This window comes from Centroberyx affinis, unplaced genomic scaffold, assembly GCF_046629955.1.
Source record: "Centroberyx affinis isolate AG114_WGS23_722 - 3 ecotype Tasmania unplaced genomic scaffold, CSIRO-AGI_Caff_v1 ptg002764l_1, whole genome shotgun sequence".
Classification (NCBI taxonomy): Eukaryota; Metazoa; Chordata; class Actinopteri; order Beryciformes; family Berycidae; genus Centroberyx; species Centroberyx affinis.
In genome coordinates this window covers 327,581-349,909 of record NW_027280925.1, presented here as the reverse complement: position 1 = coordinate 349,909, position 22,329 = coordinate 327,581, and the positions used below count along the sequence as shown (strand labels likewise).

The following is a 22,329-nucleotide window of genomic DNA, read 5'->3' as shown; positions in this document are numbered from 1 at the left end:
TATTTTACATTTACCAATGCGAGCAAGTTTTTTTTTATCCAATGAACAGCAAGCTACTTTCTATCACAATGTAGCACCGATTCCGTAGTGTAGCACAGCTGAAATATGGAAACGAAGTTTATGAAAGCTGGTGAAGATACACACGTCCCCCCCCCCCCCCCCCCCCCCAAACCCCCAAATCAGTCAGGAACACTTCAGGCTCAGAATGTTTTTTTGCTTTAAGCCCTGCATACCTCATTCCCCTTTGATGTAATTTGCACAATCACATGACTATACATATTTAAGTGACTGCCAACATGCCTCAGAGGAATCAAAGCAAAATAGGCGTTGCTTAACACGTGTGCTGCAGAGCATACACATAAGACAACATCTGGCTCTAATGTAAAGCTTTATGGAAGCCATCTGCAGGGAAGATAGGGATGTCAACTCATCCCGTAGTGCTCTCCTCAAGGTAGAAGTGACTATGATGACAGCTAAATGACAACCTGGGGATAACAAAATGAGTCGGTCGCCCGAGAAGTAGCTGAGTAGAGAGAGAGAGAACCCCCATAAATTGGGACACGTATGCATTATGCATCAGGGACAGCCATAATACCCCATGACTTTGGCTGAGTTAGTAGTTAGGAGTTTGGACTTGCTGGTATAATGAGGTCACTTCTTTGCCTCTTAAGCACATCTGTCTGCTCAGAAATCTGGGAGTGTGTTACGGATGCACGCCCGAGAGTTATATTGTTGACTATTGCTATCCACTTCGCTTCAGTGGAAAGCAATAGAGGTCAACTATGGTGATAGTTTTAGGTGTGCTTTTTGGTTTTTTAATAATTGAGACATTAGATTTGTTTCAATAGAAATTCTCATGTTGAGCCACATACTCAAGCCAAAGACATTTGAGGGGGAGGAAAACATCATGACTCATTGCATGCAGGGTAAAATGATATGACATATGACTAGTAAATGGGTAGGTTTGAGACATTGATGGTAGTCACGGAACAACATGAATGACATGATACCAATGAAATTTGACCCTTTGATATAACACTTGCCGTACCAGATATATAATATGTGGGATACAGATGAACTGACTTTGATAGTGTTCTCTTATGTTTTGTTGTTTTTTTTTCACCTCAAAGGATCAAACTTCAACTATTATGGTAAAAATGAAAATGACAACCAAGTTGCTACGATGAAACAATGGGGAGGAGGCATGAGGGAAATTTGGTCCAAATACCTGAACATAAAACCGGCAAGAGCGCTCTCTTTTCTGCAGCTGCAAACCCAAAGAAAAATGTAAGAGTTAGCAAAAGGTCAACGACTCAAACAATTCCAGTGGCTTGAAATACAGAGTTTAGAGGAGAGAGAGAGAGAGAAAAAAAAATCACCTCAGACTCTTACAAATTAAATGCTCATTTTACATAAACTGTGTAAAAAGCAGCATATACATTAATTATGCCCTTTCTTGGAAAAAATAGCATAGAGACTCTTGTGTTAATTAGCACCGAAATGAGACACACAAGCCAAGTGGGAATAGGCCTGTGAGACATTGTTACTCTTTTAAGTGCAGTTTCAAGGTTACAGTTTTTTTCCTTTGAGTAAGGTGGGAACTAAGCAGAACTATTTAACCTAGAAACCTCTGTCACCACGGAGGGAGAGTTAATGCTAAAAACAGTTTAGCATACCTGAGACCAGCTGACATTAGCAGGTCAATCCAGTGAGCTTGAGGAAGTGCTGTTATGGGGAATGAATGATCTTTGAGTTCTGTAAAAGTTACCTCATCAATTCAGGAATAAACAGTCTAGCCAACAAAGCTACTGTGTGGCTTAACAGCTAGGTTGTGGTACCATGCTAATGCTCATGCAGATTAGCTGCAAAGAGTACCGTTTCCCCATAAAGGAGCCTCTTGCTCTACATCACAGCCCACTCTCCTGGAAGTGGTCCCGTTAGTACCGTTAGCCAGCTACCCTTTGATCATGAAAACGGCAAGGATCTTGCCGTTTGCCAACTCAATCCTCTCTTTGTCTGCTGGCGGAGTGCATTGTGCTTGGCTATCAAAGAAATCTTTAATTCGCTTAGCTCTTTGCAGATTGTGTCAAAATGATTGAACTCGGGAGGTAAACATACACTGCCAGAGCAGAGAAGAAGAGTTCTGTGGGCTCCAGCGTTTCCTTGGAGAGGCAGATGAGCCAGTCAAACCCGAGAGAAAGCTATAGAGACATTTTTTCCATAGGTCCTCCATGAGCTATGAAGCAAGTCTTGAGTATATATCAGGGCACAGAGTATGACAAATTAGAGGCGAGTTCCTGAGTGAGTCATCCTGAGTTTAGAGGCCTTGTCATTTCTCTCAATCCAGTCAACCTTTTTTTCTTTGCCAGATTTCCTCCTTGAGTATCATCATTACAGGAGAAAGTGAAGACTACAGCAGTTCTCTCTCACTTGAATGTTGTGTATTTTATTGCAAATCTTTTTTCAAGAGGTATTATAAACTCTAGTTGCTCCTCAATGCGAATTTGCGCATCACGTTCTCTTCTGAGCCCTTTTGGCCATCTTTACTGCCTCCCTCTCCAATGGAGAAAACTAGCACTAAAATCTCAATGGGGACATCTGGGTCTGCTGCGGCAATGAAATAAAAAACGGACGAAAAAGCTATCTGGGAACAGGTGTTCATGTTCCACTACAAGTGAAGCCGCTCCAACAAATTAACGGCTGACATTTTGAATTTCACTGATGTTTGCTTTTCTGTCGGCTGCTCCGCAGACAGAAAGTATTATTTTAGCTTGCCTTGCCTGAGTGCCCCTTAGTGTGCCCGGCTGTGAATTGGGGAATAATTGCATTAGCTCGGGGTTCAGCAAAAATGAAAAACTCTGCACTCCCACAGCTTAGATCCAGCCCACTGAAATCTATTTCCTTGTCCCATTAGTAAGAATCAAGTGGTGCAAATGTAGGGCTTTTGACGAGCCTGACATATGGATACAATTTTTTAAACCACATCAAAGTAAAAGTGTAATTCCTGATAGTAGAGGAAGAGATGTGTCTTCAATCCGCTGCAACTGAAGGGCTGTTTTTAGTATGCACCAGACCACAGGAAAATGGTGGACATCATTTTATCTGACAGTGCTGGGCCGAATAGGGGATCATTAAAAGAATACCTACTGTTCAGGTTTGACTGGATTGAAGTCGTTTGACAGGCCTCCAGTTTGGAAATTAAGAAAAGTTTTATAGTTAGAACGAACATGCTAACTCGGGTCCTAAAAACGGCGCTCTCTATGGCCATATAATGAATTCTCTGTTGTCTCTATTCTCTATAGAATTTTATGTCTGCACCCTCACAAATGCTGATCTGAACAATGTGGATAAGCGAAGCAATAGGTTGGCAACCCTGCAGGTCATGTTTATCCTGCCTGTCAGCTTGAGTCAGATCACTTGTTAAGAGAGAAGGAGATGAGAATAAGGGGGCACTGATATTTATAACAGAACCACTGCTTCTCTAACTACCTTGTTGAGGCTCCGGGCTGCGCTGTCTTTGCCACCTGGGGTGAGGTTCCTCAGCTGCACATCCAGCAGCTCCACCAGCTGAACCATGGCCTTCACTGTGTAGGTGATGTCTCCCGCCTGAAGATTGCTCTTAGTTTGCTCCGCCAACTCCCTGGCAATGACTGCAGCTGTCTCTCCGGCTTTCAGCTGAAAAAGATGACAAAAAACACAAGATAGTTGGAAATTCACTTAAAAAAACAAAAAAAACAAAAAACATAAAACAAAACAAAGGAGCTCATTGAAATCGTGATTAAGCCATCTGAATGTCCTGGTCCTTAATCTCCAAATGGAGCCCAAACCCATATCAACCTGAAATATCGGCTTATAAATATTCTGCTACAGCTGAACAATAATCCAACCCTATTGTCTTGTTTTTGGCGTGAACTCATTATTCACAAGCTACACATTTTGCAAGCATGAAAAATTGCAATATACAAATGTGAGGTGCTTTAAAATGAACGCTGCTTAGCCTATACATGTTCTCTGATTGCTGCACTGTATTGCAAGCAATTACCGTGGTGAGACGGTGCTCAACTGAGAGCACACCAGGGCCAATACTGTATCCGGAAGCAATTATGAAATCAACTATTGAGAGAATTTCCCCAGATAGCCTTTCACCATTATGAAACTAATGGGTAGCACAGCAGCTTAGGGGAAGGGGTGTATATGTCATACACAAAGGACAGAGCCTGTTTGATATTCATTTCGTCTTACGTTTGGAAGCTTATGTGATTTCTGTGTCTCGGGCTCTGGTGAGGATTTGTGAAAATCATCAATGATTCCCCCTTTGTTGACTTGAGGCCTGAAATATGTTTTGTTTTGTTTTGTTTTGTTTTGCCAACCTTTAATACGTTTTCCTTTATAATTCCCTCCTCTTTCCATAGTCTCTTTTTCATTCTGTCACGCAGACTGACACCCACACTTCTATTTACTGACTCTTTGTCCCATTTATACTTCTTTCATATGAATATTTCCCAAACTCTCCAGAAGCAGTTTACTTGTATGTGTAACAACACTCCTCAACAAAAATTCCCCCTGATTTCAAACACAACACCATGTACCATGCTGTGTCACTTACAATAGCCGTGGTGTGTGTTTTGCCATTTCTCACACAGGGGAAGAAATTTAATTATATATCTTTTCCAGCCATGGATGAATCTGTTTATTGGCTAATGAGACTCTTCATTTGCCCGCCAACCTCTTCTTTGTCATTTGCGCAATTCTGTCTCCTGGCTTTTCAAATTACAATGTACATCTCCACATAGCAGGGGGCTAATGATGTTGGAGAGGCACTCATGTCAACCATTTGTTGTAATTTCTTCTTCAAGACGCTTTTAATTTTTGAGTCACTATTAGCCAACCATTGAAATAAATATCTAGTAATTGAGGATTGTACCCAGTTCTTTTCAGTGCAGTGCCATTTTTTAAAACAATGTGTACACTAGCTAAAATGCTTACTGGGCAGAGGAGGACTTTGATGAATATAGAAATGCAAATTATTTGTGAATAATTTGATCAAAGACCAACAGAACTCAGATTGCACCAAAGTTATGATGCACAAATATCCCTTACCACTATCCCTTATATCAAAATACAATATGGAAATGATATGAGCTTTTTTCTCATTCATCCCTAATCTCAGCAATAAAAATAAATTAAATGTGTAGTCAGCTAAAGCTAATGCACAATGCCCCTTTGGTCTGATACTGTATATCATAGGACAGTTACCCTCAGACTATAACTTAGGGACTGGGGCAATGAGATGAGCCTCCATGACCTCACACTTGATTAATAGATTAGTGGGAAAGACCGCCAGTGAAAAAGGGCCCATCTTGATTTACTCTGGCATCACCTGCAATCATTGCCTGTGAGTTTATTAGTCAAACCAATTACGCCACTTAAATTGGTCTTCAAAGAGGTGTATGCAAGAGAACGTGCCTTTTCTTCTTTTCCCTACCTGGCCTTGTCTCTTAATGAGGGGAGCTGTGGATGCAAGGTAAATAGCTTTCTCTCTGTGTCTCTGCTTCTCTGATGCCATTTCTCTCTCTCTCTCTCTCCCCCTCTCTTCTTCTTCCTTTCTCACTTTGTCTACCGCACCATCTGATAATGAGCAATGCCACATGCAGGACAGTGGCTCAAAATATAAAATAAAAAAAAAAGTGCCAGATGGGCATCCCAGAACTCTGACAGGTTGATCTTCATTAAAATCCCCTTGTCTCCACAGCGTCAAGGCACAGTGCTGATGTGTGATTTGCTTAAAAAAAGATTTATAACACTTTTGTTAAAAATTCATGCATTATCCGGTCGTCACCCGCAGTAGGTTGAGAAAAAATGTGTGGACTGGTATGAATAACGGTTTCTGTGTAGATTTTAAAGGGCAATATTCTACATTACAGTCACACAGTGAATGTTGAATTCATGCAACAACATGGCAAAAGCAGAACTGACTCTATATTCAGTTCAGCAAAATGACTTTGCTATAGTTAATATCTCAAAACATCAACCTGCAGTGGGTCTTTATTGCACCGCTCAAATGGCATTGTGCTGCACAGAAATGCACCTGATCATTTCTCTCTCTCTCTACTATTTTGTTCCCCAACAGCCATTCTGCATCCGTATCTGCAGACTGCCGTTTGTTTAATGGGCTGAGCTTTGTGCCGCTGAGTAGATCATAAGTGTTATAACATGCACGCCTCGGGGTCCTGTGAGTTTCAGGAAGAACGTTTCCAACATTGCCTCCAATCATAAACAGGAACCCTACTCCTCACTTCCAATAACCATCTCCTCTTTCAATTCAGCTCCATTATAGATTTAAACACAGAATGCTTTGTATGGGGCTTTGCATAGTAACTTGCAGCCAGAGGATGAGATACAAATCCTTTGGGCTTGAAAACTAGTCCCTGGTACAGAAAATGGTCTGATTTAGCTTTTCCCCACAGCAGTCCATGAGACTGTGGTGCTGTGGTATTGGTTTTCAACCCCCACCGCCCACCCTCAACACACACACACACACACACACACACACGCACCCACACACGCCTTCTATTGAGTTAAGCCTTCGGCTAATCAATGACATTAATTGACCAATTAAAGGGGGACAAAGAACAAAGAAGGAAACCCACAAAAACTGCAGTCCGTTGAGGACAAGCAGCACGTACCCTTGGTTTGAACAGATGTATTGACTTTCACCGTGAACCATGGCAAATGTTCATTTGAGCAGGCAAAAAAGGGGGCACCATTTGGATGAAAACACTTTCTCCTGAGCAAACTTACTCATTACAATAATATTTTAATTTGATGCCAAGTCCTTCAGGCTATCATTTTTATGCTGCTTTCAGTGACTGTATTCTAAAGAGAAATGTGTGATCATTTCTGATCAGAAAAAGTAAGAAAAGAACACCTCCCAAACCAAACTGGGTGTGCTGTCACTTTAAATCAGCACATTTTCAGCTCAGTGTATTGGATGGTAGAGCTTGGTACCTTCTGGCTGATGAGGTTGACCCAGGGGGAGGTACAGTTGCTGAGGTCGGGTCCCTGGGGGTCCCAGTAGCCCTCTGGACCCAAACACGTGTACAAGGCCACTCCTGGAGACGAAAGAAACACAGTGGGTTAGTTACAACAATACTCTGGAATTCACTGGTACATGTGACATTACCGTGTCAGTAAGCAAGCAAGCAAGCAAGTGTGTGTGTGTGTGTGTGTGTGTGCGTGTGTGTGTGTGTGTGTGTGTGTGTGTGTGTGGAGCCTGCAAGCAATGCTTGTCCCAAAAAATAATTGTCAAGTGATTAAATGGATACAGCAAAATGTAATTGGATGGTTTTATCTTCAAGTTATTGAAATTAAGTTGCCTTTTTGAGTCACTTGAAGCCAACCGAGGTAACCCAGACAGTGTCTGTATTTAATTATTAAAAGTCAGACAGTGTCTGCATGTGTGAGACAACTTCCAGGAAAAAAATACTTCTAGGAAAATAATTAAATAAAAAATACACTAAACTGGGTGCCAATTAAGTGCGCCATAGCAGAATTCATTACAAAAGGTCAATTATTGGCGCTTCGGTGAAACCATCTCGGCTGACAATGATGTAGGTTGGTGTGTGTGTGTGTGTGTGTGTGTGTGTGTGTGTGTGGAAGCATGTTCTTCCAATGTTGTAAAGAAAGTCAGCACCCTGGATTTCACCATGTAGAAAATAAAAAATATATACATATATATGTATAATGTAAATGTAATAAAGCTTAAGAGATAACACAAAACCAATAATGTAATGAAATCTTGAAACAATATTGTAATAGCATTTTGCTAATAACTAAACTTATGCTGCAGCACTGGTTACAACACTGCTAACTTGGTAACCATTTTTTGGCTGAATAATGTGATAACATCAACCAATGATGTAATAACACTGTAAGTGTCTTTTCCTTTTTCCCCCTATGTCTCCTCATGGTTTCTGTACAGATGGCAGGCGAGTAAAATTAAAGACTGTGGCAAATTGTGGTCAACCAGCAGTCAGCAACCTACACAGCTGCAACCTACACCAACCTGACACCTTAAAGGATAATTCTGGTTATTTTCAACCTAGTTTTTGCCATCATGACAGTTGTTCGCTTGCTTCACTGTAGAGCTTCACATGCCGCTCAGCTGCAGGGAGCGCTCACACACTTCCTTGTTTAGTTTGCTGGCTGCGGGTTTTCTGCTGTGTTCACATCATATCAGAAGAAGCAGAAGAACATGATTTTGTAGCTTCAGCTTGAAAGCGTTCTTCACGTTTTGGAACGGCAACATCCAAAATCATTTGTATTTATGAATTTATCAACTTAGGGTTATCAACTGTAAAAGAAAATGCTGCATATATTACTTAGGCTACTTCTCATGAGTACAGTTGATTGTAAGATTGTGAATATAACTCATAATTTGGAGTGCCGACATCCGTCGATTCCTTGCTATGTTTACTGCATGTGTTGACACACTTCCGCAATTCGTGACACCAGGTTATGCATATATGAGATATCAGCTGCAAAAAAATCCCACATATCCTACTTGTATTTACCACTAGGAGGTTGATGTGAATGATTTTTCCCAATGTGGCATCAGAATATTTGGAACGGTCAACTTGCTAACTAACTCACGCTAGTTATAATAACATATCTAAAGCCGTTATATACTGAAGTTTCAGGCCATGGGAAATTGGAAAATCAGATGTAGGCAGGTCCCATTGCAGAGTGTTATTGTGTTGAAAATACGTGTTTTAATCGCTTTTGGGGTTCGACTGTTGGAGTTTGCATTGGCCTTATGGGTGTGTATTGGACAGCAGCACTCTACAATGAAGTAATACAGTTTGAACACAATCAATCGTCATGATGGCAAAAACTAGGAAAATAAGGTCCAGGTTGAAAATAATTGGAATTATCCTTTAATCATTTTGTAAAAAATGTGCCAGGAGGAGAGAGTCATTCAAAAATGTCTTAAATCTATCATCTGCTGTACTGTAGGTATCTTGGGAATTTTGCATTAACGCTTGTGATGAGGCAATCTAAATACAGAGTAATAAATATAAACTCTGTTTTTTATGGATATATGGTGTTTTGGAAGGAATCCATAAAATTATATGAAACCAAGAGGACCCGGGACTTTTTCCTCCATACACCCCAAATGATTCAGTTGTATATTTACCGTGCTGACGTCAGCGAGGCAACATGCTGACATTAGACTGCCCTTGCTTGTAGGTTAGAGGGAGGGGGTTGGAGGGTGAGACGACCAACATTAACTGATATAAAGTTTGACTGACATATAATTTCCTTCCCCAGTCCACCTTGGACAGCCTTATGTTTGATGGGTTTATAAGATAGGGGGACTCTGCATTTTTCCTCGACTGAGAAGTGGGAGAAGGAGCAAGAAAGGGAAAGAGGATAAAGATAGGAGGCAGAGAGAGAGAGAGGGAGGGAGGGAGAGAGAGAGAGCGAGAGACAGAGAGAGAGAGAGAGAGAGGCAGAATGACAGGGAGTGAAGTGAGCTAGATGGAAGGGGAGCTCGAGGAACTTTCAAAGAGCGGCGGAGGAAACTCATATAGTCGTGTTCTGCTTGGCAGAGTCGTCTGAAGAGCAGTGGCTTTGAAGAGTGTGCTGAGAGGAGGTGGTGTATGTATCCCTCTTATCTTGCCATATGACGGCTGTTAGTGAGGTCTCGACGGGTGCCGGTGTCGCCCATTAATGAAGTGTGTGTATGTGTGTGTGTGTCTGTGCACTGATTGATGAAATGAACTCGGAGCGGATTTTTTAGGCTTCAAGCCAGATTTGGGAATATGATGTCATTCCCACAATCTAGGGTGACTTGCTGTATAAAAAGTTCATGATAGAGAAGCACATTTTTATAGTTTTAATATCTCTGGTTTGCGTTACCTATACTTTTGGCTTTGTAATAGGCTACTGTATGTATCACTGAGTTATCTTTATGCAAAAATACTAGCTGACAGCAGAAGTCTACAATGTTGGCACTTGACCGCCATAAAAACCAGAATATAAACTACTCAGCAAGATCGGATGCAGCTCGAACGACTTTGTAGTGTTCTGATTTTTACTTCCCATTCATTTGAATGAGGCCACAAAAATAGCCTGAAAACTTTTAACACGTTTGTGAACAGATTCAACAACAGATCCCACTACTGTGATTTTCAACTGACTGTGGGTCCAACGTTTTAGAACAGAATTTTGCCGAACAGCATTTTTATTGATAGAAGGGAACATAGCGGAGGGATACCATTTAGGAGAGATACTTCCTAATTTTAGTGTAAACCAAGAATATAAATGCAAAATGACGATGGGATCTGTGGTTGAATCCGTTCACAAACGTGTTAAATGTAAGTTTTCAGGCTATTTAAACTTATCCTCTTATTCTTAGACAGTATATATGCAGAGAGAGCGCATGGCAGACAGAGGGGGAAATTATAGAATCGAATGAGCTGGTCCCTTAAAAATGTAAAGTGCATCAGGCCTTTTAAAAGTACCCAACGCAAATGTGTTTAGCCACTAATTAATTACAATAATTGTTTCCTGTGAGAGAGCAAATGAGGGGAGATATGGTGTGTGTGTGTGTGTGTGTGTGTGTCTGTATGTGGTGTATTTAGTTTCCAGCTTCCATATAGATGCAACGCTAAGCTATCTTTAGCCTTGCACCAGTGAGTCAGGAATAAAGAGTGAGGGAGGAGAGGAGGATGGGAGAGAATGAGTGGCTGCAGGGGGACTGTAAACACAAACAAAATGCACACCAGCAACCAACATCCAGGCGTGAAAAACCTCACAATAGACCGTGTCTCCTAACAAGAATATTGACAGCCTCACAGATTGAAGGAAAGAAAAAAAATGAACATCCAGGCCTACATTTCAAAAGCAAAGTTCCGGGTTCTAAATGGAGGAGTGTGAGAGGTTTTGGAGGATTAATCATCTTAACTGCGTGAATCCATTTGGAAATCTGACTGTGGAAGAGAGCAGATTTACGGAGCAAAGCTCTTCCTCAGCTGACTCTGTTCCATGTGCTAAATCTGAAGTAGCATTTTTCTCCCCCGTGTGCCCACAGACTACCATTTCCAGCATTTCCTGGTTCCTGCTTCTCTGTTAATTGGTCAGGGAAGCAAGCATAGCCACCTCTGAATAATGGCAATGGGTTGGCAAACTAAAATTCTATGTCAGCAATATACTGTATATAGATGCCACATTTGTAAGGTGCAGTGTGTACTTGTGGGTTGAAAGATTATATTTAACTGACAATCCTGCCAGACCAGACCAAAATCTCTGGATCTAATATTATTCGCCTCCAAAACTATGAAACCGCCTTATATCAGCTACATTTCTAGGGAAAAGCAGAGCAATGACTGGTGACTGACAAGATATTTGGTCAATTTGATATATTATTACACATAGGTCACTAAACCAACCAGCTTGGAGGGAATATTGGTCTTGAATGCTCCCATGATGTTTTTTAAATATGGATGTCTGATAATCTTTGCTTGATCTTTGCTCTCCATTATAATGATAAAATCTACAAGAGAGACCATAGAAGAAAATGTGGACTCACTTAGGGTAAGGTGTGATACATGGAGGGTTTGGTCCCGACAAATGCCATACCATAATCTACTGACCCTCATGAGACCAGATAAATGTGTGATCAACCACTGGGTGTAGACTTTGGCAAAATAGTAGCTCAATATATTATGAACATGAAACTATAAAGCAAGGAATCTCTGTCTGTATGTGTGTCCTTTGCATATCTCGAGAACCGTTCGTCAGATCTACTTCACACTTGGCGGGTGTATTGCTGGGGACCCAAGGACGTGCAATGTCAGATTGGACACACGACACGTTCAATATTAATAAACTTTGAATAAACAAGCGAACAGCGCTCTGTGCAGCAGCGGGGCTCAAAGTGAACGGGCATTGCACTAGTATAATTTACATTGTAAATGCTGCATCTAATTTTGTGGAATTTTAGCTGCCTGGCGAGAAAAATTAGGCCTTGACAAGTTAAAATACTTAAACACTAGAAGAACAGAAATTTTCATTACCTATGGTCCCAGGTGGACAGGGCATCTTGGCCATCAGGCCCTGCTTGGTCTTGGGCCAGGAGATGTCCGACATCACCAGGGGGTTGCAGTACTCCACCCTGATGTTGGGGAGCTTGGAGGAGGGTGGCGACTTGCTGTTGTCCTCCGGGACCAAACCCTCCATCAGCGTGTGGGCCGGGGCCGCCGTTGTCGAGGTGGTCCGCGGCCGCTGAGCAATTGCAGTCGTTGCGGCGACCGCCCTGGTCGTGGTAGTGGTAGTGCTGGCTGTCGTGGTCGTCATGGTAACAGTGGTAGGTCGAGTGGTGATTCTTGTCGTCGTCGTTGTGTCCATGAATACCATTACAGAGGAGGAAGACTCTGGTGAAGAAGAAAAGAGGGGAAAGAGAAAATAGAGTGAACGAATGGATTGTGAAAATATAAAGCTCAGCTTTTTTTTTTTTAAAGTTAAGCAAGGAATAACTATGGCAACAAGAATGGAAGGAGAATAGAGAGTTGTAGAAAAAAAGAAGATTCAAAGTAAATGTCTCTCTTTTTATTCAGTCACAGTTCATTTGTGTCTGAGAGGGAAATTTATTTTGGTGCGGCTGAGGAAAAGAAAGAGAATACACAGGGGGGTTCTCTTTTTCCCTCCATCCCCCGTGTCAGTTTAAGAGAAGACAGTTCAAAGCGGCTCAATTGAGGCTGGCAGGTGTGACTTGGATGGGCATGCGTGGTGTCTAGCTTGGGACCCCCGCTGGCTAAGCTAATACATACACACACACACACACACACATCCAGCTGTGCAGTCTAAATGTAGCTGTTGACGAGGGCACCTCTGTGCAAGTCAATATCTGAGCATGTAGCTGCATGCTATTTCTGGGTCAGCTGGGATAAACTGGGATAGCTATTTCCTGGATGTGGGTACTCCCTGTGGTTACACTCCAGGAGGCTCTTGCTAATGGCGCTGTTTACCTGAGCTGTTAGGGACGAGGGCTATCATCACACCCACACGCGCAGGCAGGCCGACACACACACACACACACACACACACACACACACACACCAACACGTACCCACACGCTCACTCAATAATCCTTCCCTTCCCACTCAAATGCACATCACTAACACACATACCTCCGTGACACCCCCTCATCAATCACCCTATCTACCCCTCCTTTCTGTCCCCTTTAAATCCCTTCCCCTGTGCCCATGATTGGAAAATAGGGGCCCCAAATTAATTTAGCGACAGGCTTTTTATGAATGTGCCGACTTGGCGAAGCCACAGAGGGGCAGAGGACACAGAGAGAGGTCATACTTCATAACACATCAGCAAACAGTGGGAAGTGGAAGGGCTTTATCAATGAAAAAGTGTTCCATTAAGACGGGGATACCTCCATTGAGGAATTATGCTCTTATTCTCATCGATGCATTTGCTATTGTTTGTTTTGCATGATGGCAAGGCTCTTCAGTATGCTATATTGACATTTCTATATGTCACACTCTTATGTGCATTGGAAAAAGGGTCTTGCTCGAGACCCTTAAAATAGGTTCCCATGAGAGCGCACTTCTTACAAAGGCACAATCTAGGCCATCGCGAAAATGCAATTTTGAGTAGGCGTTGTTTCCGGCTAATGCAGAGATACAATCAAAATGACAGAAATGACAAATGGTCCCAATCTTTGTATGAAAGCAGAGCAAAACAAAATTTAATGAGGGTCGATTTTAGGGTGGCAGGTGTAATGGACGTCACACATCAGCAGAGCCTAGATAACCAACATCAGTGGTGAATTCCAGTTCTGTGAGATTCAATTTATAATAGGACAGTTTCTCAGTATAGTAAATTTGAAAGTGGCTAAATGAGACAGAATAAATTAGTGCCACTGTTATAGAATCACAGAGACCCCCGGAGGCCATAATGACACAAACCATACCACTATCAGCAGCCAGTGCATTCAGCATTCAACAGCATTCAACAACAAACAAAGTTGATTAAATAGGTTGTTGCCACAGCAAGAGCTCCGGGCTGATTAAGTATTTGTTTTCCCTCGCTAACAAAAAGAGTTTGTTGTGTTTTTAAGATCCGCAGGTATCTTGGATACTCCTGTGGAGGCACTCCATCAATAAAGTGGGACCTTACCAAGCATCTCATTGAATTACAATAGGAACTAAAGGCACACCAGAGCCTTTTTATTCTCAACCAACCGGTAATGCGGTTTTTATAACTTCCAATTATCTTTTGCAAAGACAAAGAAGCATATAAAAAGAAAATATAGCAATAAACATGTAGTGGTGAATACAAAACACATGGAGTGGACACTGTTCCAAAGCGCACATGTACTGTATGCAAACAAATGCACACTCACTCACACTCACACACACACACACACACACATGCACACAAACCCTCATCAACTAACGTAAACTGGCACCACCACCCATCTACAGGCCTATGAAAACCACATGAATGCTCAAATAGGTATTTAACATTTCCACCAGCTGCCAAGACATCACCATTAACATTCTATAACCAATGTTAGACATTAACATCAATCTGTGCCACCGCCACACAATGGATCCTTTGGCGGCCGTGGTCACGTGGAATTAAGATGGGAGGGAGAAATATCCTCAAGGACATCCGTCTTTTTATTTACTTATTCATGAGAGAACTTATTTATGCATCAATTTTTAAGGAGAAGTGATGATAACCTCTAGTATCTCACACAAACACTTGGTGAGGGAAAGCGGCATCAATTTCGCCGTAATTGAAATCAGCCAATGGCGCTTCAGCTGCACAAGGTAGAAGTGACCATTAGAATAGGATCATCATGGAAATCTGATCATGGAAATGTGCTTCTCCTATTGAGGTCAGTAAAGGTGCACAGTGCACAGGCCCAGATAAGCCATTGGTTAGCAGGGTGTGCAGACTGGCCAATTAGGATAAGGGAATTATTGTACTGGTCAGGATTGCTGATATAGGAGCTATTTTGACTGTAACAGGTCCTTGCCAAGGGCTCATACTGCTTTAGCCACCCAAAATGCAGGCTAATGCAACTCAAACTCATGACTACTTGTGAAAACTAACCTGACTGTGAAGGAAATGGCAAACAATAAAACAAAAAGCAGTTTGCACATTAAAAGCAAAACATCTGAGGACAAATCTGTTACCTTATCTGTTACACAGATCAGTCTTTAGCCGGATAAGTTTAGTGCCGATGAATCTACGAAAAGGTAAAATATCTACCTACCATTGGCTCTGAACTTCAAAGACCATGGGATAAATTTAGCCCACTAATTCACTAATAATAAAAACGTTATCATACCACCTTATTTAATGCTGTGGATAATATGAAGGCTGGGGAAAATTGCCATCACAGCATGAAGTCAATTCAAATTCACCGGGTACCATGTCTAGAATGTAATACTATACTTACAAATTATCCAGTTGAGTCTGCTATTAAATTATTTTTTTAGAAGGCTTTGTCTACACACAGCATTCTATATATCCTTGCAAAGAAGCACACAGGAGACAGAGAGCAGGAGTGGAAAAGAAGAAAGTGTCCTTGAGCAAACTTATATATTTTTTTTGCAAGAGACACCAACAAAAAAAAAAGAAAAAAGGAAAATCAGTAGCGGACAGCAGCCACAGTAGTGCCTTGGAGACAACACAAGGACATTTTGTTTTGCTTCGCCAGCTTCCTCATTCTATCCAAAAGGACAGAAAAACACCCACCTGAATTCAAGAGCACCAACGAGGTGAGGGGGACTTTGGTATGCTCGGAGGCAGTGCTGAATTTGTGCGGTTTTGGACTACCTGCATTCCGGTACTTATTTGCGTGGACCTGGCACCTGGTGGCATGAAAGTTGTTGGGGTTTTTTTGTCTGCCATGTAATAATCCCAATAGTTGACTCTTCCTTTCCCCTCCCTTCCAAAAAACCGAATTGGCTCATTTCCATATGAAGACAGGTGATTACCCTATTAGAAAGTAGCAACAAGCGCATAGTAATCACGTCACAGGAGTGAGCTGCTCTGCAGAGTGTGTTATGGTAAACGTCAGACAGCGTCTGTCCATATGTCCGCTGTGTGGACTATTTTTGGAAAATTAGACAAGGTAAACGTGTTTTTGTTTTTTTTGTAAACTGTTCTCTGCTGGGACAATAACATCTAAATTCATATTTGCATAGATTAAAACATAAATTATTTGGAGTGTGGACCTGTAAGTCCCACAGTTAAATATGTGGGACATTGCGCATGTTATGTTGAGTGTCCAGAAATAATTGGTAATATAATTGGTTGAGTGAAGGGCTGTAAGCTCCACATCAATGTGGGCATTTCAAAACCAACGCAGTCCAGTTGAGTGTCGCATTTAGGCCGACTTCTAGCTGCATGGCATGACCATGATACGTTTTATTGCTACTACTCGAGCCAGAATTTGTCTGGTAAATGGTTGAAGCCATTACAGTTTCCTTGATGTGTTTATGTATGATTAGGATATCTCACAGCCAAGTATGTGGGCATTTTATGTTGTGCACAGCGCAGTTATATCTCTAGTCCACTACTTGAAGGGCAGGTTTGTAAAAACTCATTGTTTTGGACAAAATGAGCATTATGTAGCCTATGCAATAATCAAATATTGTTATAGATCAGCAGTAGTCGGAGCTCTAAGGTCATATAGTCAGTCATTTCGTAATGTTTAGGCTGTTAGGTCTACAGTAAGCTGTATGGCTGCACTGAGCACCACCGTGCCTCCAATGCGCTTGTTGTCTTGATATGTTCCGGATATGTTTTCCCTCCATACCGACTCGAAGGAACACCGACCCCTTGGTGTTCCGGGACCTCATCATTTACAAATTAAGCACTGCTCGGAGGGACTCATGTGTGACCTTACAGGAACATTTTGGCTGTGAGTTTTGTTATGGCCAAGGTGAAAAAAAAAAAAAAAAACAAGACCACAAAAGGGCTTTGGAAATATGACTGCAAATGATATGGGTGAACTCTTCCCTTTTTATTGTTGCCTTCGTATTTCCTATTTCAATGTTCACAAAGTGAGTTTAACCTCTGAACAGTACAAGTTCCATCTGAGATAAATTTAAATATATTCCTAACTACAACTGTGTCCTGAGAAAAATGGCAATATCCACCGTCACCTAAGATGTGTTCAGATGCATAATGATATAAGACATGGTTTGAGAATAATTCAATAATTCAATTCAAAGGTCTCAATCCTCAAAGTAATTCATCTATATTTAAGAATCATCTCATTCTCAAAGGCATTGAAACATTGATTAAAAATTAGCAATGCTAATAGCCAGCTTTGAGGCCTTAAGATATTCACGATTCCTAAGCCAAAGGACAATATGTGCCTAGAAATAGGAAAGAAGGTTTCTAAATCAGCATCCGACCTTTTCCTTCATGAGAGACAAGAGCAAACTTCACTCTGCACTCCACATTCCTCTCTCATCGAAGCACCAGCTCCACTCATCATTTACACTCTGCTTCAATTGCATAAAATCCCCCTCACAAAACGCATGAAGCCTGTTTCCACCACACACAGAGCTTTGTGCTTCATTTCAAAGCATTCATTTCTAACTAATTAGCCTCTCTCTCTGTATCCCAGGGCTCGTGGCTTCCACAATTAGATAAGCCCCCTCTACTTCGCTCCAGGAAAGAACCTATGCTATTTTGAAATGAATCCGGTTTATATGACTTGCCATTTCCGCACCAAGAGTGGTCTCGTCGGCTCTCGAAAAGTTCTGCAGACTCGAGATCAAAAGAGGTGGAAAGGGCTTTCGGGGGTAAAAATGAGAAAGCGTCTGAATGGAAAGTGTCTCTACCAGTCTTGTGTTGAACCCAATTACCTCCTAATTTTAGCATTTGAACCTTTATGCGTGGTTACATCTTCTGGGGGCGCTTCCACAGACTGTAGAAAATAATGGACAAAGTGACTGTGACGTTACCCACCCACTTTCTACTCTACTTTCTAGTTGAAGCCTGGGAAATGGGATTTATCGGCATTGACATGTTGTATTTTTGGATTATCAAATCCAAGAATTCGTGGGAGTTTGGATGTGATGGGTCGTTGTCACAATGAACCTTGGTTCCCATTCACTCTCGTCCGTCACGTCAACAACCGATGCATCATCACTTGGCAAGTAAACTTCCTAGATCTTTATCCATCCTCCGTCCTTGTCATTATTTTGTTTTGGAACCGTACTTCAGCCTTTAGATATTATGTCAAATGCGAATGACACAAACAGGAACGCATATTGAGAGAAACCTACTACTTATATAAAGGGAGACATTACAAAAAATATGTAGCTATTGCGACTATAAATTCTTGTTAAAAACATATATTGGCTTTATATTTCGACATAGAAAATGGGCCTTGGTCCCACTGTCTTAAACTGAGGTGGGCGGAGCTTCAAGTTGTTCTGCAGCCAGCCAGTAGAGAGCCATAGAGGAACCGTCTCTCCAAGGACTTCCATTTTCGTTTCAAAAGCCAAGGCCAGTTTTGGCCCTTTGGACACTTCTTAACTTCCACTGGAATCAATCAAAAAAGACAGAAGGCTTCCAGCACAGTAAAGCTTACTTGGGACACCAAACCTCAAATTCACCATGGTTACAAAATATACACTGAAGTGATGTATTCAAAATCAAATTCAATTCTTCAATTATGTGCAACCAATCAACAGTGGTGATCAATTCACTATAGACACCTAATGTCCCAATATTAGTGTGAGGTTATGGTGCTTGCAGTTTTTAGATTAGGATGGATGATTTATAATTTCCATATCGTAAATAGCAATTTATTAATATTAATTATCATTAAGTTTTACTAGACCTTTCCTCTTGGGTAGAATTATTTTACGCCATGTTTTGAATCAAATGCGCTCCTCTAGAGCTACAAGTTTTATCTATGATGAGAAATATTTACATCCATATCCAGGAAGAAGTAAACCCAGCCCCTTCTAAGCCACTCTCCAAATCAATGCCTGCTTTATTATGGCATGACTCACTCAGCTGCACACAGCCTGCGCAAGTCCCTCATGGTTTTGCCATACGATCCCCCCAAAATGCTACACATGCCCTGTGCTGAGGGGAGTGGTGAGTGGTGGGTTGGGGTGGGGGGTATGAAATGATGATAAAACTCCTGTCATTTAATGGAGCCTTTTGTGGCAGACCCACAAATCTGTCAGAGAGAGCAACGGGATGTGGGATGTGTGTGTGTGTGTGTGTGTGTGGGAGGGGGGGCGGGGGGGGGGTATGTGCGGTAAATTATGCAGCCAGACATCCGGTAATGCTTCGATATCATCTGACATGATGAGAACCGTAATGGATGGGAGCTATGCATTGTTTGGCAATTAATTCCTCATTCCCCGGCTCTCTCCCTGAGAGTAGCGAGGGCAGCTATGGAGGTCACACGTCGCTGGGAGAAGCATATGCACTGGGCTGATATATATGCACACGTGGACACAGGCCCGGAGAGGCACTTACTGTGTTGAGTTAAATGACAACGCAGACGCGAGCAAAGCCTGTAGTGGCATACACATGCAGTACAGTGAGGCGGTGAATTCACTCCACAGACGCACGCATTTATGGAGCTTTCACACGCAAAGGCACAAAAACACATATAAGCAAGTGCCATTTCCTGCCTAATGTGCACGCTTACATGTGTGCACAAACAATACTCTCTCTCAAAGTCATACATTCAATTTATGCAGTTTATACATACAGAACGAGAACTACATACTGCAGTAGTACACTTTATAAAGAAATCATATTCACAAGATCCTGTCAAATCTGGAATGAGGAGTGTTAGGATCACAGTTTTTACTCTCAGAACCAAAGCCCAAGTCTCTCAGGTTTCTGTCGGGTCCAACCGCCATCGAACAAACAGAAAGGGAAGGGGAAGGGGAAGGGAGGGAAGAAGAGAGGGGGGAGATTTCAGAGTCACAAAAAGGAAAGGCAGACTCTTCCAGGGTCTTGCCAACGGGGAAAAGCCTCGGGTAAGGATTTTCAAAACACTGTCAACCAAGAGTAGAACGGGCCAACTGGATAATGCAAAGCTCTGCGGAACTCAGAACTCAGACACTGGTGATAAAGAGAGAGGGAGAGTAAAAGACACTTCAGAGGCCTCCAATCAGATTTACTCGGCTGATTGGCCAAAATAAATGGCTTTGGGGTTGGGTGCCACCCAGCCTGTTAAATTTCACGTGACAGTTTTTTGGTTCAACACACCGACCTGACAGAAGGCAGGAGGAAAACATGCAGTGCATTTGCTTGTTATACACATGCAGGAACAAATACTCCTATGTATAACATTCCCTTCCCTCCACCCAAAAATTCCACATTAGACAGTATCTGATTTTCACTCTATGCATGTTTTTCACTCTCTCTTTTCCCATCTCTCTGCGTGTCAGGAGAGATGGATAGGGTGTTGGCCTTAATTGAGAGATTGCCTGCCACCCCTCTCACTACACAGGTGATCTGTGTATGATTTCTGGATCAAGGTAGAGCTGCCAAGGCCCATGATGGATGGCCAGTCAGGAGGAGGGACTCCAGACAAAATCATGTGATGTATAATGGGGTATCGCACAGAGCGAATGGACATGCCACATTCTGAACCACTTGAAACATGAGCTTGCCTGCTCAAATTGACAAAGGTTTCATTCAAATTCCATAACAAGAAAAAATGATTACTCCTTGGTAACTGTAAGATTTGCTATACGATGCCGTAAGAAGTGCAGCAAAACACAACGGGCACTAACTGGGGAGTAATGCAATATATCACCAATTACTGATACACGATGGAGTATGCCTCTGAGCATACAAACAAGCTCCAAGGCACCAACAAAGCACTCCCTGTTTCCATGCAAAAAATCTAAAGCTGCATTACTAACAGAGTCCCATTGTGTTTCGACATTAAAGGTTCCGCAATAAGTGTGTGTGTGTGCGCGCATGTGTTGGAAAAATAATTCACAATTGTAATCCTAAACCCCGAGACCCAGTCTTGTCATTGCACTTGCCCTGGAAATAATAACCCTGTGCAAGGGATGCACTAGGCATGTAATAAGTATGTAGACTACAAATAAGCATGTGGCCTACATTCCCCAACACCTAAATCGAAGGTTTCATGCAGCATGCAAAATACTGTTTTTCTGCAACAGTGGCATAGAGTTAGAATTACAAAGCAAGACATTCAGTCATGCCTTGTAATCGGAAAAAAAGGTTCTCTAATGACATGCGGCAACTGCAGGGTGACACTGTTGAGTTCAAATAATAACATGTCAAAGTATGCCAATCAAAAGCCAGACAGATACTGGAGAACTAGCGCAGAAGCAATGGAGTTCAAAGGACAGCGGTTTGTCAACGGTTCTTCAACAGCACATTGAGCCACTCTCGGATTATTCCAACCGACTCTGCCAGCCTGCATTTACCGCTTAGCCACTCTTAATCAATTTAGCGTGTCTCAGTTACTTCCAAAAGAGCCAAGATGGGCCAGAGTGCCCGAAACATGCCAGTTTTGCCATGAAGGTCGCGGCGGCTGTGCCTCAGGCTCCCTCCAGCCCAGCAGAGTTGGCGCCTTGCCCTGGCCAGATGGCAACATGTGGCAAGATAACAGGAACGGCAGACAGTGAGCATATCAATGACACCAACTGTGCCATATCCTGCTCCCATTCTATGCGGATAGCATGAGCTGACAAAAGAATCACAGAAGTTCCTCCCCCCAAGTGGCCCATTCAGAAATCAGAGGTTGTCTCAGGGTGCTAACGAAGCACTGGAAGGTGAGCGAGGGGAATACCACACAGGGACGTATCAACTCACTAATCCACACTGATTGCTCTACATTATGAACAGAGTTCTCAGTACAAAAGCCTTTTACATATGTTCACTTGAACAATTAAAATCAATGAGAATCTTAAAGTGCTTTATCATACAGGTAGATAGCAATCATTTTACAGTCAAGTACCTAGGAATTTATACTGAATAGAATAAAATAGGTTTTTTTAGCCATAAAAGCCTGCCTCTCACGTAACATGAATAGGCAGCTAAAGAAGTGTGGATTTCTGCCTTCAGACAACATATTAGTGCCGCAGACAGCAGTGGCTGCCTGTGCTCTATAGGCCTGTGGAGTCACTGTGACCGCTGCTTCATGCTCACTGTGGCAGACACCACAGAGGCTAGTCTAGTACAGCTGAGGGCATGAGTGATTTTTCAGGTCAACCTTAAGGAATCAAATGTTACTGTAGGCATGATCTCAGGAGTTTTACC

At 42.1% G+C, this 22,329-nt stretch overlaps 1 protein-coding gene across 1 annotated transcript in view; it reads right to left on the bottom strand.

Moving 5' to 3' along the window:
- The window catches only part of LOC139657815 (adhesion G protein-coupled receptor L3-like), a 142,635-nt gene that overhangs the window by 55,953 nt on the left and 64,353 nt on the right, over positions 1-22,329 (bottom strand). Inside the window, exons 6-9 of the mRNA XM_071535744.1 lie at positions 12,081-12,437; positions 7,009-7,112; positions 3,490-3,675; positions 1,229-1,267 (exon numbers count right to left, since the gene is read on the bottom strand). Coding sequence (XP_071391845.1) covers positions 1,229-1,267; positions 3,490-3,675; positions 7,009-7,112; positions 12,081-12,437 — 686 coding nt within the window. The remainder of the gene's footprint in view (positions 1-1,228; positions 1,268-3,489; positions 3,676-7,008; positions 7,113-12,080; positions 12,438-22,329) is intronic.